We start from the raw sequence: 14,327 nt of genomic DNA on the forward strand, positions 1-14,327 counted from the left end.
ACCATAAAGATCTCTAGCCAGGTAATTGAGGTGGCATGGGAAACAAAACTCTACCATTCCTCCTGACACCTTAGAACATAAAGAATTGCATTTCTTAACTCTTCTACCTTTTAATCACTTGCTATTTCGTCCAAACACCCTTCTCGATTTAACCTCACTTTGGGTGTCTACTCTTTCAGCCGATTGGTGGAAGCACATAACTTCAGATCAGATTTATGCCAATTCCTCCATTCACAGAATGTCCTTATTGATCAAACTTATACCAACCAACCATAAGAGGAAACAAGATCAAGTTAAAGACGGAGTTCAGATGTTCTGCACAATTGATTCTCGAACCATGACTTACAGTAATGTGAACAGCATAATTGAAATGTAAAAATACTGCTTTCAATCTTATCATTATCAATACAAAATAACTTGGCCACTTCATCCATACTGTTATTTCTTTACATAGTGAGCACTTCTGTAAGTTTGCCCATAAAGGTTGGGATTATACATCTTTCCTACATAACAGACAACAGTATTGGCGTTTAACCTCACACAATATGTTTGAAGAACTTCTCAAAATCACGAAGCCATCTAGCCAGTAAACACTACATTGACAATATCCGGGAACTTCTCTTTAATTGCGGCTTTGACTCCTGATCCAATAGACTCAGGCCCTACATACTTCACATTGCAATTGCCTTCCTCAACAGATAAAACTTCCACGCTACCACCGAAATTTTTGATAGCAGGTCTTAATATATCGAGGTGAGCATTCACAGCCTGCAGGAACATGAGTTCTTAGTTAGACATTTCTAAAACCATATGACTGCAATATTATCCATTAACAGCTAATTTTGCAAATATTCACCTCAGCAGTTGTGTCAACTACTTGTTGATCATATACTTGGCGAATATCCTTGATGGCGTCTCCAAACTTTTCCTTGAGTACCCTTTCAATCCCCATCTTCATTGTGGTTGTTGAGCTAGGACAACTCTCGCATGCTCCTATATACATTGTGTACAAAACATTAAGCCTTCCAGTTATGAATCAAAAGGTCACCATAGATGTATCAGAAATTTTTTAAGCAACCCCATAAGCACATTTAAGGAGAAATATTATGGAGGGGGTGGCCCACCATTACCTTCTCACTCTAGCAGCGCACAACAAATGGCACCTCTCTCCTTACTCCATGTTTCCATGAAACAACTATTGTTCATTCACATGAAATCCGCATAGTAGCTAACAATGCAATTCCTGAGTCAAATCTATTGCCTATCATGAATAACTAATGATTAGCATGTAATGAAACTTCTGATTCTCTCCACACTCTCTCTCTCCCTATACTTATAATTCTGTTCACTCTCTTCCTTCCTCCTTCTCTGTTATCTTCTTTGGCATTTAGATGAATATGGTTTTTAGGTCTTAGTCGCATAGTAGCTAACAATGCAATTCCTGAGTCAAATCTATTAGCTATCATGAATAACTAATGATTAGCATGTAATGAAACTTCTGATTCTCCCACACTCTCTCTCCCTATACTTATAATTCTGTTCACTCTCTTCCTCCCTCCTTCTCTGTAATCTTCTTTGGCATTTAGATGAATATGGTTTTTAGGTCTGAGTCATGAAAAGTAATCTCATGATTTGATAGGAAATTTGCACTCTGTCTGTCTTCTTCTTCTATTTTAAAATGTAGGGTTTAACCTTCTTCCGTAGTCTTGGTATTTGCATGAACTTTAGAAGATTACCCTATGTTACAGTATTCCTCTCTCCAGGTTTTGTCAAAAGTCGGAAATTTGAGATTATAGAATTGTAAACCACCTCAACCGTTGAAAAGTTTAAACGGTGAGAGAGGACACTAAGGATCGAACCATGGGAACAAATCTACAGGGCTATCACCTTCTTTGGCTAGATCTTCCAATCTTTTTTCCAAAAAAATTTTTTAGTTTTAAGTAAAATAACTGGCCCAAGTACTATTTTTACCTAAGGCTTTGCTACTATTTATCATTTTTTTGCGCGGATTGCTCTTCTTTTGGGGTGGTCTTTAAATTTTTCCCCTCAAATTTGTGGTCTTTAAATTTTGCTCCTCATATTTGTGGTCTTTAAGTTTTGCCCTTCGCTTGGAAAGGTGGGCGAATACATGAAGTTCTGGGTTCGAACCCCCGCTCAGGCATAAAATAAAAAAAAAATTTCGCAAGGCAGGACTGGGGGAGTGTATGCTGGATCCGGCATACAATCTTTAAGGAAAAGCTAAAGTTATGCCGGATCCGGCATAACTAAAAGTCTGCCCCATAAGGCAGAATTTTTCCTAAGACATAGTTTAGATATGCCTTATGGGGCAGAATTTTAGTTAAGGCATGACAAAAGTATGCCCCATAAGGCAGAACTTTTCCTTAAGGCATAGACTTTGCCTTATAAGGCAAAGTTTAAGTTATGCCTTAAGGAAAAGTTCCGCCTTATGGGCATACTTTTAGTTATGTCTTTGGGGCACACTTTTTAGTTAAGGCATAACTAAAAGTTTACCTTGAAAAGTAAAAAAAAAAAATATATATATATATATATATATATATATATATACCCGGCGTACTTTTTTAGCTAAACATAACTAAAAGTTCTCATTTAGAGGGCATAGCAAAATTTAAACTTTGCTTTATAAGGCAAACTTTTAGTTATGCCTTAAGGAAAACTTACGCCTTTATTGGGCATATTTTTAGTTATGTTTTATGGGGCACACTTTTAGTTAAGGCATTACTAAAAGTTTAACTAAAAGTTTAACTTGAAAAGTTAAAAAAAAAAAAAAAATATATATATATATATATATATATATATGCTTCAAGGCAAAGTCTGCCGGAGGGGGCATAGTGAAATTTAAACTCTGCTTTGCAAATTTTTTAAAAATTTTTGACTGAGCGGGAGTTCGAATCCGGAACCTATGGGTTTTAGCCGAAGGGCAAAATTTAGAGACCACAAATATGAGGGGTAAAATTTAAATACGCAGAATTGCCCCACTATTTATTTACTTAGGTCAACAACACATCCTGTACAATTGCGGGCCTAACTTTCTTGTTAACGGGAACTTGTAATTATTTACTAACCATGACTCAATAACAACATATGCTCATAGAGAAGTATACCCGAAAACAAGAAAGAAAAACAGACACTTGATCTTTGAACAAATGTTGCAATCTTATCTTAAATATTTCAGTTTTACTTGAGCTAATCAAGTCCCACTTAGTCACTCTAGTGAAGTATACTAGGAGATAAAAGAAAAAGAGAGGCATGAAGAAATAAAGATCTCTTATCCCATCATCTTTACCTTGTTGATGGGGCTACTACAGCATGTGTAGGCTTCGGAAGTGTTCAACAGAAATAAGAGAGAAGAATACATTGTTAACCAGTATAAATACCTGAAAATTAATTATTTACAAAAAGTATTTCAAAGTGAACATTAATTTGGCTTACATAATTTGCATAAAATATTTCTGCAGGCTTAGGCTGGTTTGGAACGGTTGGGCCTCGGAAACTCATTCACAATTCCCTATTGGGGAGAACTCAAGGTTATCCAATCTATTAAGTTTTTTTTTTTTTTTTTGAAACTACATTACATCCAAGGAGTAAGTGGCAGTGGCCTTATAAGTACAACATACTTTTGTTCTTCCAGCTGCATTTCCCTTTTAAAATAGTTACTCCCCCCGTTTCACTTTGTTTGTCATAGTTTGACTTGGCAAAAAGCTTATTAAAGAAAGAAATAAATATGTTATAACATCTGTGTGGTTAAAAAACTTTCGAAAATTGTGGTCTTAAACATGCCATAACATTTATGTGGCTATAAAAAGATTCTCATTCAGAAAATATAGGAATATGTCATTCTTTTTTAAACGTACTAACAAGGAAATAGTGTCAAACATAGTGGAATGGAGGAAGTAGAGTGTACTAAGTAAAAAATTCAGATGTGTCTTGCTTTTATTTCATTAAATCTCAAACTCAGTAAATAGGAACTCCGACGCTAGTTTCTTGGGTTTACCTCTCTTCAGAACGCACAATGTTAACTCTAATCCCTGTGCTTAGTCAAAACCAAGACTATTGAATCAGGACACGACTACTTTTTTCCCAACGTTGCTGCATATATCCATGATCACTCCCAAGATAGCCATCTTGGATTGGAAGCTTGCCAACAACCTTCAAGACCTTAAGAAGCATTAGGAGATCAAGACAAGAAGTCTTGAAGGTTCACAATAGGCTATAGTGGATATTCAAGTGGGGGATTTGCAAGACACAACCTAATTAGGCTCTTTAGCCATAGTTTAATTAGATATTGGCTATTTTTGTAAGTAGGAGCTACTACTTGCTAGAAATAGTAGAGATTAGGGTTCATTTCTAGAGACTTTAGGTGAATATTGTGATGACTTTTGAGGGTGTGGGTGAACCATTGATTGCCTTGCTTACCAGTGGCGGAGCCACACTATGCCGAGGGTGTTCATCCGAACCCCCTCGGCGGAAAAAAACACTGTTTTTATAAGGTTATAAGGTTAAAATTATTTTTTATGTATACATAATAAATGTTGAACCCCCTTAGGCTTCGGCTTCTTCGTATGTTTACTTTTTTATATTTTGAACCCCCTCGGTGGAAATCCTGGCTCCGCCACTGTTGCTTACTCTGTCCTTGGATTTGCAAGACGAAGCTGTCCTCTTGAGGATTCAAATAGTATAGGTGCTTGTTCTTGAACCCTAATAGAAGGTACTTAGGTGTTTATCCATCTAATTATTGTTCACTATTTCATACCTTGTGACAACTTCTATCTCTTTTATTTCTTTCCTATTTCAATTTCTTGTTATTGAATTTGGTTGATATCATTAAAGTTGTTAATGTATATTCAAGGAGCGGAGATCATAGCTTTCCAGAGCTTATACTTTGCATTTACTAGGAGATGTAGCATCATATATTTATGCATTGGGACGGAGGGAGTAATATTAAATTGCGAGCAAGAAATCAAGTACTCCCTGCGTCCCATATTACTTGTCCACTCTCTTTTTTTAAAAGTCAAATTATATAAAGTTTGACTAATATTTTAAAATATATTTTTTCACCAGATTAATATGAGAAAAATTGTAACTTGCAGTAATTTTTGTGTAGCTTTGAATATCTAAATTATAATTTTAAAATATTGAATTGACATAATCCAATTCAGCTCTAAAAATTAGTCAACTTGACTCTCAAAAAGCGAAACAGGACAACTAATATGGGACGGGGTAAATTGGATTAAAAAAAAAAAGTAACCTTGAAGCTGGAGTAAAACGACACCGTCCTCGACAGAAACGACATCAACATTTCCCCCATCAGAAATGAGATAAGGACGAACATCTTCAAGAACCATATCCACGTTTTCAAGAGTGAGTTCAAATTGCTTGGCAGAGTAAAGACCTGGTGGGGACTCGTCCACGCTACTAGCTCTAACAAGATTTAATCTTTTATGAGGTACTACTACCTTTATTCTTTTGAGGAAAAGGGATGAGGGTTGTGGATTATGGGACTTGAGTACTGGGACTTCCGGCATGAATATGGAAGAGGAAATTTGAGAGACGCTCATTGTTGCTATATACGCCATTGCTCTTGCTTAAGACGGATTTTTTCTAATATTGTTGTGGTTATAAATAAGGATTTCTAATAGATCATGGGTACGACCCCATTGGGAGGTCTTTATTTGAAATGTTAATTTTTTACTTGTATGATGCTCTACTTTTAGTACATATGCCAAGTAAAATGGACGAGTTGGAAACTTCAATGAATTATTATTTGCTGCATAACTTTTAAAGTATGTTTGATTTGATTTTAATTATTAGATGACTTAGTAATAATTAAGGCGATATAGTAAAATTATTATTCTATTTATCGCTTCTTGAGGCGTATGTGGGCGGAGGGAGTGGTAAGGATAAAACAGGTATGGAATGATAAACTATCTCTTGGTTTTCAAATTGGACAAGTAAAACAACAAACAACAACATACACAATGTAGTCTCACAAGTTGGATATGGGAGGATAAGATGTCTGAAACGCTTACCTACCTTTAGAGGTAGAGAGGTTGTTTCCAATAGACTCTCGGCTAAAAAGAAAAGAAAAAGAATTTGAAGCATGATATCAAGAAAAATACAACAACAAAATATCAAGATTAAAAGCAAATGGTGCACTACGCGACTACTATTAACATTATTAATAAGGAGAACACACAGCTACCTACTAATGCTGTGCCCTAATCCTCGACCTCCTCACCTTACTGACACGTCCACACATGTCCGAATCATCTCAATCTCGCTTCCCTCATCTTGTCCGCCACCGGTGCCACTTTCTCCTCATATCCCTTCTAGTATGCCCACACATCCATCTGAGCATCCTTATATCCGCTACACTCATCTTCTGAACGTGGGCATTTTTTACTGTCCAACACTCTGCCACATACAACAAGGTCAGTCTAACCACCACTTTGTAGAATTTGCCGTTAAGCCCTGGCGACACATCCTTGTCGCGCGCCGGGAAGAGTCCTGACCTCTATTTCACTCACCCCGCCGCAATACAATGCGCGACATCCTTATCAATCTCCCTGTCTCCTTGTATTATGGATTCGAGATACTTGAAACTACCTTTCTTGGCTAGGACTTGTGCATCGATCTTTACTTCCACCTCAACCACATGCGTTACGCCACTGAACTTGCACTCTGCTTAACCTGAAACCTTTAGACTCTAGAGGTCGTCGCCAAACTTCTAGCCTATAGTTAACTTAATCATGCGTCTCATCAATCAAAATTATGTAACACCACGACACCTCTCCCTGAATATGTTATGTTAATTCGCACATCACTTGTGCGAATAAGAACTGGCTAAGGGCCCTGGTGCAACCCTATTATGATCGAAAAGTGTTCTAAGTCGCCACCCACTATTCTAACCCGGGTCTTAGCTCTATCGTACGTGTCCTTAATTGCTCTAATGTATGCCACACACACACCTTTAGACTCCAAACACCTCTAGAGAACCTCCCTAAGGACTTTATTATGCGCCTTTTTCAGATCAATGAACACCATGTGTAAGCTCTCTTCATGTTTCTATACTGTTCTAGCAATCTCCTTTCAAGATGAACAGCTTCCGTAATTGATCTCCCCGGCATGAATCCAAATTGGTTCTTGGATATAGACACACCCCTCCTCATCCTCATCTCGACAACTCTTTCCCAAACTTTCATAGTATGACTTAGTAGCTTGATACCCCTATAGTTGTTGCAATTTTGAATATCACTCTTGTTCTTGTACAAAGGAACCATTATACTCCACCTACATTTTTACGCATCTTAGTCATCCTAAAAATGACATTAAACAATCCAGTCAGCCACTTTGTACCTGCCTTGTCTGCGCTCTTCCAAAAATACACCGGGATCTCGTCTGGCCCAGTGCTCTTCCCTTTCTCATCTTACGAATTGCCCTTTTTACCTCCGCAACCTTTATTCACCTACAATATCTAAAATCTCGATGATTCTCAGGCTGCTCGAACTTCCCCAACATGATATCCATGTCTTCTTCTTCATTCAAGCTCTATTCTCGCCTCTTCTACCAACCCATCTCTATTCTCGCCCTTGATGCACTTCACTTGCTTCATGTCGCCAACCCTCCTCTCTCTAGCCTTAGCGAGCCTATGCAACTTCTTATCTCCTCCTTTGCGCTCGAGCTCTTCATACAAGTGCTCAAAAGCTGCTGTTTTAGCTTATTTGACCGCTAGTTTCGCTTCCTATATACTAAAAATAGATGTCCAACTGGACAAGTAAAAATAGACATCTATTTTTAGTATCCAAAACAAGTAAAAATGGACCAAGGGAGCACTATAGTTAAGACACACATATTTTATATTCACTAGTTCTCGAACACGTGCAACACACTAATTAGAACAAACATTTCACAAATACTATACTAAGTGTGCAATGAATTGCACTTAAATTGTACGACTTCAATTACACAATTCTTATAAAATATAAAGTATTCAATGTTATGGATCGCTTTTATGCGGGTAAGGCATAAAAGTTACTACGAGGTTGTTGGTGCTCTAATTGGATTTTAGTATTTTTTGGAGTCGCCACCTAATTTATTATGGAAAACTAGGAAAACCGGGTTTAAAGATTTTTCCAAAAATAAGTAAAAATCTTTTGGACCAAAGTTCGAGGTACGGGTTCTGGTGATCCCCTAGGGAAGGTTTTACGCACCCTAATATTAAAGATCCGTAGAATACAGTTGACCTACGAGCTTCAATGTGTGATTAATGTACTTATTTGTTTCTAAATGTTTAATTTTCCGCAAAGATGTCATTTTTATATCATATCATAATTTCAAGGAAAAATTCGGTAAAAAATCCCCTTATAAAAAAGAATTTTTGGGTTTTAAAAATCCGCGTAAGTGCTCAATTCACTTTGTTGCCGGACTAGGACACACTCGGGATTTCTCTCGAGTAGAGTCACTACTATTCTAGTCCTAACAAAATAGATTTAGTACCTACGGGTTTTTATACGTATATTGCAAATATGGAGTATATCTCCGTTTTGGTACTTATATATACACATATCTATATATGAAAAATATAAGTTATTTATGAAAATTCAGTTCTGTTTCTTTTTTATTTGAAGCCATAGGTCAATAGTATTCTAAGTCCAAATCCATCTTATCCTCATACTTGGTCCAAAATGCATTTCAGTCCAATAAGGTTTTGGGCTTTTAGCCCAACAGTCGAAAATGTTTTAAGTTCGAAAAACAATCCGTTTTCCACCAGCCCAATCTTTCTCAAATCTCAAGTTTCTAGTGTCCAAACCATTTTCCTGAATTTTGCTCAAATGTTTAAAATATCTCAAAGCCTGTTGCCATCAGAATGAACCTCAAGCCACTTTTCTTTTTTTCTTCCAAAATTCATTTCTTATTTCAACATCAAAAACTCGCAAATGATCAAAGCCAACGGGATGAAGGCCCAAAAATCATTTTTGTGCTTCTTTTAAAATAAACTGTTTCTAGATTTTCTTGCCACAGGTTTCCAAATTTGCCACTTAGCCATTTGAGAAAAATCAATTACCTTGACCAAAAAATACGAGTTAAATTTTTAACTTCTAGCAAAATCAGATTAAATACCAATTTTAGTCGTGCAAAAAATTAGAATTAACCGAGTTTGAAAATGTTTTGAGCGACTTCCTAAAATACTAAACGCTAATTTCCTAAGTTCTACACATGCATAGGGTTTCATTATTCACGTGTTTGATACATATACAACATATATAGACATGCCAAAAATAGAAAGGAAAGAAAGTAGACTTTCAAACTGATGGGCCTACCCAAGCCCATCAGTGCCATTTTCACCCATTGGCTGGGCCTTCTAACACATATTTGCTTCCCTTTCCATTCCTTAGCGGACTCGATCAAAGAGAAGGGGATTGGGCCTTAGGCCCAACAAGTATTGGTGCAAAAGACAGCCAGAAGGGCCCAAGATTGGTTCCCATGAAACACACAAGAAGACTAGGATTAGTATTTGTCCAAGTAAGAATACTAAGTCACAAAACAACTACATTCAAGCCAAACAAATGCATAAACTAAATAAGTAGGTCATTAAGTGGTAATATAATTTCTTGGCAGAAACAATGTAAGGCACAAATGATAAAGAAAATCCCCAAGCCCACATAAACTGTTTACTCAGATTTAGGAAGAAAAGAGAAATATTCAGCCCAAGTGCAAAACTCATTTAAAGTGCTAGAAGAGGCCCAAACATTAATTAAAACAAAACAGTCGACCCAAGAGACTTAAACTAACACAATGCAGGCTCATATTCATGAATAGCAAGAATGATATACCTTAAGTATATTGAATATACCCACTCCTATACACCTCTGAGGGTATAAAAGTGAATATACTTTGTATATTTTAGTATATCACCTAGTATATAGGGAAGAAAACTAATGCATTAAGAGGATATGAGGAAAAATAAACTATTCAAGGTTCTTTTTAACTTATGTGAGCCAATCAGTAACAAAATCAGAGCCCAGAACTAAAGAGTAAACAAACAAAAAAAGGAAAATACCAATCAAATGATCACTCTGAATTTACACGCAAGATTAAAGCGAGGGAAAGCTCTTACCCTCTTGTTCATGATGCGACACAAGATCCAAGGGGTTTTTAGGAACCCCAGGCATGGTAGACACCAAGGAAGGTTTGAGCTTCATCCCTAAGTGCTATTTTGCCTCTCCACTTATGTGGTAGGCTCATAGTACTATGGGAGATGAAGTGTACATGAAATGGTGTCAACAACTAGCCTCCTAATCAATATATTTAGGTATACATTTAGCAGATTTTGGCTACCTTACTATTAACATCAATATTTTACTAAATTCAATCATGACTAATGAAAGGCTCAAACACTTCTATTACACGGTTCATACCAAAGTAAGAGATAGGCCACAGTTACATGAATAGAAAACCAGTATATCTAATCTATTTGTGGCATCAACACTTAGCCAGTTCAGAGAGGCATCCTCCAAGCAAGTAACACAAGGTATGAATTGAAGTTATGAATAATTAATCTCCAAGGAGAAACAGTTAATAGCCATTAGGTGTCACACACAAATTATCAAGTAAGCAACAGTTTCCAGAACTAGTTCATCTCCCAAAGAAGCCAAGTTTTAAATCAAATATCATGAGAAAGTAATAAGACTGCTATACTCTCTTAGCAGACTTTAATATACTCAAGTGAACTGCCTAGAATTCTACTTTAGTTATCTTTGAGGTGAAGCAGCAATGTGTAGTTTAAACCAATATTTCAGGAAGGACAAATACTTATTTTTTTCTTAGTGAGTAGGTGAAACTATTTAAGCCAAAACAAAGTGACTAGACAAGCCAAAACAAAGTGACCAAACAAGCCAAAACAAAGTGACTAAACAAGCCACCTAGCAAGTTATCAATTACTTAAGTTAGTCTATCTTAAAATCAACACAGCAGATGAATTTTGCCAAAAAGAAGTTTAACAGTTCTCCAACAAAATGTTCCAGTTTTCAAAGTCCCATAGACTAACTACAAATTGAGCATTTTCTGCCAAATAAAAGACTCCTAACACAAGAGAGCAACTAGGAATCCCAAAGCAATTTCAAAAATCCAAACAGGTCATCTTTCAGCCAAAAAGTGTTTAACTCTTTTAACAAGAAAAAATGCAACGAGGCACAAGATCCAAACAAAAAAAACTGACTAAGTAAATCAAGCCTGAGTGCTTCACTCTTAAACAGTGTCCCAAATAAAAGAAAGAGAAAATGGACTCAGTTTAAAGCATGGCTATTTACTCGTCTTTGAAAACTTTTTTGAAACAGAACTCAACCTAAAAATAGGAAGTATTGCATATTCACTTAGCTTCAAATTGTTGGGTGGATCATGTAAAAGCACAAAGCTGGACTCAAACAGGTAAAATAGTGGTTGTTCATGAGCCAAGCTGAATCAAACATCAAACAGAACTGGTTTTGAAACATGCCAAAAGACTCGAAAACATTAACTGAGACTCATTAAAACCAAGTAAGTATTGAGACAGGATAATGAACTTTACAAACATATTGTGACCAAACACTCTTTAAAACTATCAAAATGTTTAAACCTAACTATTACCCTTTTCCTAATCACTTAGTTAAGTAGTAAACCTTACTCTCATTTAAATATCATGTGGCTGTATCAAACTCCTTCTTTTAATTGAATGGTTTGAAATCAAATGTACTCCAGAGTCATAAACACCCATCATGCCACTCAACCACAAAAGGAAACAATATGTATAGACTAAAAGGGACTAATGATACCCCTTAGATCTTCTTAGATTTAGATTAGCACGCCTTCCTAAGTTAATAAATGATAGGGTAAACATTACCAAAAACATTCTCAAACAACTCACACATCAAGATACTAATAGACTAATCATGTCACACTACTTTATCCAAAATGTGGATGACTTAAACTTAGTCAAATACCCAGATATCATAAATGATTCACACCTAGAGTAGACCTATTCCCACAAAATAGACAAGAAAGCTATAAATCAAGTCATTACCTTTTGAACATAAGGGCATACTAATTAGTTAGCATGTTCATTATCCAAACACTTATACCTAATGAACTTATAACAATGTATGGACATGAACCAAGGTAAATGCAAATATGGTCAAATAGACCCCAAGCTTTATCACATATGACTGATCAAGGTTAAACTAATATAACTAAACTTAAGAGTTTCCAGATTAGAAGGACTCATAGCTAATTAACCCTTGAATACATAGGTCAGACTTCAAGCTATCATAACCAGAAAAAAGCATAGCTCAACAAGAAAACTCAAGATGCTGATCATGAAGAATAAAACACATATTCACATGACTAACAAGTTATTTTCCTAAAACTAATTCATAACTTAATCAAAGGATATACAACTAAGTTCTTAAAATCTACTTAACAAATCGTCCAAGTGCACATAAGGCTAAACAACTTACAGAACTAAGTAAAACAAGATTAAGCTAAAACAAAACTAGCATTATAAGACTTAGAACATCACAAATAGCCACAAACATCAAACCATACAAACAATTAGAATATAAATGACTGAAATGAAAAGGAAATAACTAAGGAAAGAAAATCACCTCTTCGATGTGCGAAACTGTCGAGTATTGAAATTGGAAGTTTTTAGACCCACTTTCACCTCACACTCAAGCCACGAAACAAAGAAAAAAGACTTAAAATTTTAACTTAGGACTCGAAATCAAAGTTTCAAAGCAAAATTGCCAAAGCTAGAGAATCGAGTTCCTTTTTTTAGTGAATATATGTATATTCCTCGCAGAAAGTCCTCCTTTGTTCACCTAAGAAAAAGCAAATGAACAGATAAAGGGTTAGATTTAACCCAAAAATGAGTCGATCTTCTCGGTTCCTCATGAACCAATAGCAACCACGGATTCAAATTCACAAACAACCAAAAACAATTAAGGATTCACAAAGTATTAACGTTGAATCGACTAGAAAGCAAAGAAAAGTAGCGAAATATACCATGTTTGGACAATATTTGACAAGAAAAATGTAAAACGTTAAATGCGTTGCTTAATACGGTCACACCAAACCTGAGAAAATCATGGTACGTCTACAAACTTGCCACAAATGGCAAGGATGACATAGTAGCGGGTCCACCGCCCCATGGCGGCACTAGGGTTTCAAAGAGAGATGGAAAGGGGAAGGGGTGGGGTTTGTTTGGTTACGGAAATAAAACGAAAGGGGCCCTTGCCCCTTCTTTAATTGAACGTTGGGCCGGGTCTGGCCCTCGTTGGGTTGGACTCGGCCATTTTTTTTTTTTAAAAGGCCGTTTATATATATATATATATATATATATATATATATATATATATATATATATATATATATACACGCATCTTCTACGAATACATATAGTAGTGTGTATTTATATGTATAAAGGGAAAAAATGTGCAAATTAATGAGTAGGCAAAATCAAAAGGGTTGATTACTAAAGCATTTTAATTAAAACTAAATAATTAATTAATTTAAAAACATGGCTGATTTCATGAAATTGATTATTTCAAATACGACCTTTATTTGACTAATCAGTTAATTATTTCAATTGTAGCCATAATTAACACATCACAAGCAATTTACAAATATCACCACAATTAGTTATCTAAAATAATTATGATTAATTTAAAAAATTATCAATATCAATTGATTATGCAAAAACTGAAATTTGAGGGGCAAAAAGATTATTTATTTTAATTAATCAATTTCCTTGAAAGTAGAGTGAAATACTTAATAATTGACAATTTGACAATTTAAACAATTAAGTAAATAATTGTTGTAAATTATTTTCTCTTGGTTAATTTAGCAAAAACATTACAATTGTAAAATACTTGGATTAATTTATAATATTATAGAAATTACTTTATCAAACAAAAAATTGGTAAAATATTATCTAAATAATTTTATAAATTACTTTGACTTCTAAAAACACATATTTCACTTTGCTTAATATTCAAGGACTCTGGGTAATCAAAACAAGTTATGGGAGGTCAAAAATTAGGTGTCGACTTGACAGTACTTCCTTTTCTTTATATATCAACAACACATAGTTAAATATGAATTTGAGCAACGTCGACTATGGATACAATTGTTTCATGTCCTAAAATTTTTGGCTTGTTTTTAAGAAAATGTAGCCTCATACTTTCTTACTGTCGCTTACTTCTTTGTGCATTAATATTCAACTTTAGCTTTTGTTGATACACAAAATTTAGAATTTTCTATCTTTGATGATGCAT

The 14,327-nt window shown here is 35.3% G+C and overlaps 1 protein-coding gene across 1 annotated transcript; it reads right to left on the reverse strand.

Moving 5' to 3' along the window:
- Nucleotides 1-342: 342 nt before the first annotated feature.
- Nucleotides 343-5,672, reverse strand: LOC132063312 (nifU-like protein 1, chloroplastic). Its single transcript, XM_059455793.1, has 3 exons — nt 5,267-5,672; nt 857-993; nt 343-768 (listed from the first exon to the last, which is right to left on the reverse strand). Exons 1-3 carry the CDS (start codon nt 5,592-5,594, stop codon nt 580-582), a joined length of 654 nt encoding a protein of 217 aa, XP_059311776.1. The 5' UTR covers nt 5,595-5,672; the 3' UTR covers nt 343-579.
- Between the last annotated feature and the right edge of the window lie 8,655 nt (nt 5,673-14,327).

Source organism: Lycium ferocissimum, chromosome 7, assembly GCF_029784015.1.
Source record: "Lycium ferocissimum isolate CSIRO_LF1 chromosome 7, AGI_CSIRO_Lferr_CH_V1, whole genome shotgun sequence".
Lineage (NCBI taxonomy): Eukaryota > Viridiplantae > Streptophyta > Magnoliopsida > Solanales > Solanaceae > Lycium > Lycium ferocissimum.

What these genes read in the sequence shown, in the direction of transcription:
- LOC132063312 (XM_059455793.1), bottom strand. Translation starts at nt 5,594, where the DNA reads ATGGCGTATATAGCAACAATGAGCGTCTCTCAAATTTCCTCTTCCATA. An exon ending in CGTTTTACTCCAGCTTCAAG is followed by an intron (nt 994 to 5,266) that starts GTTACTTTTTTT and finishes CAATGTATATAG; the next exon opens with GAGCATGCGAGAGTTGTCCT. An exon ending in TAGTTGACACAACTGCTGAG is followed by an intron (nt 769 to 856) that starts GTGAATATTTGC and finishes ATGTTCCTGCAG; the next exon opens with GCTGTGAATGCTCACCTCGA.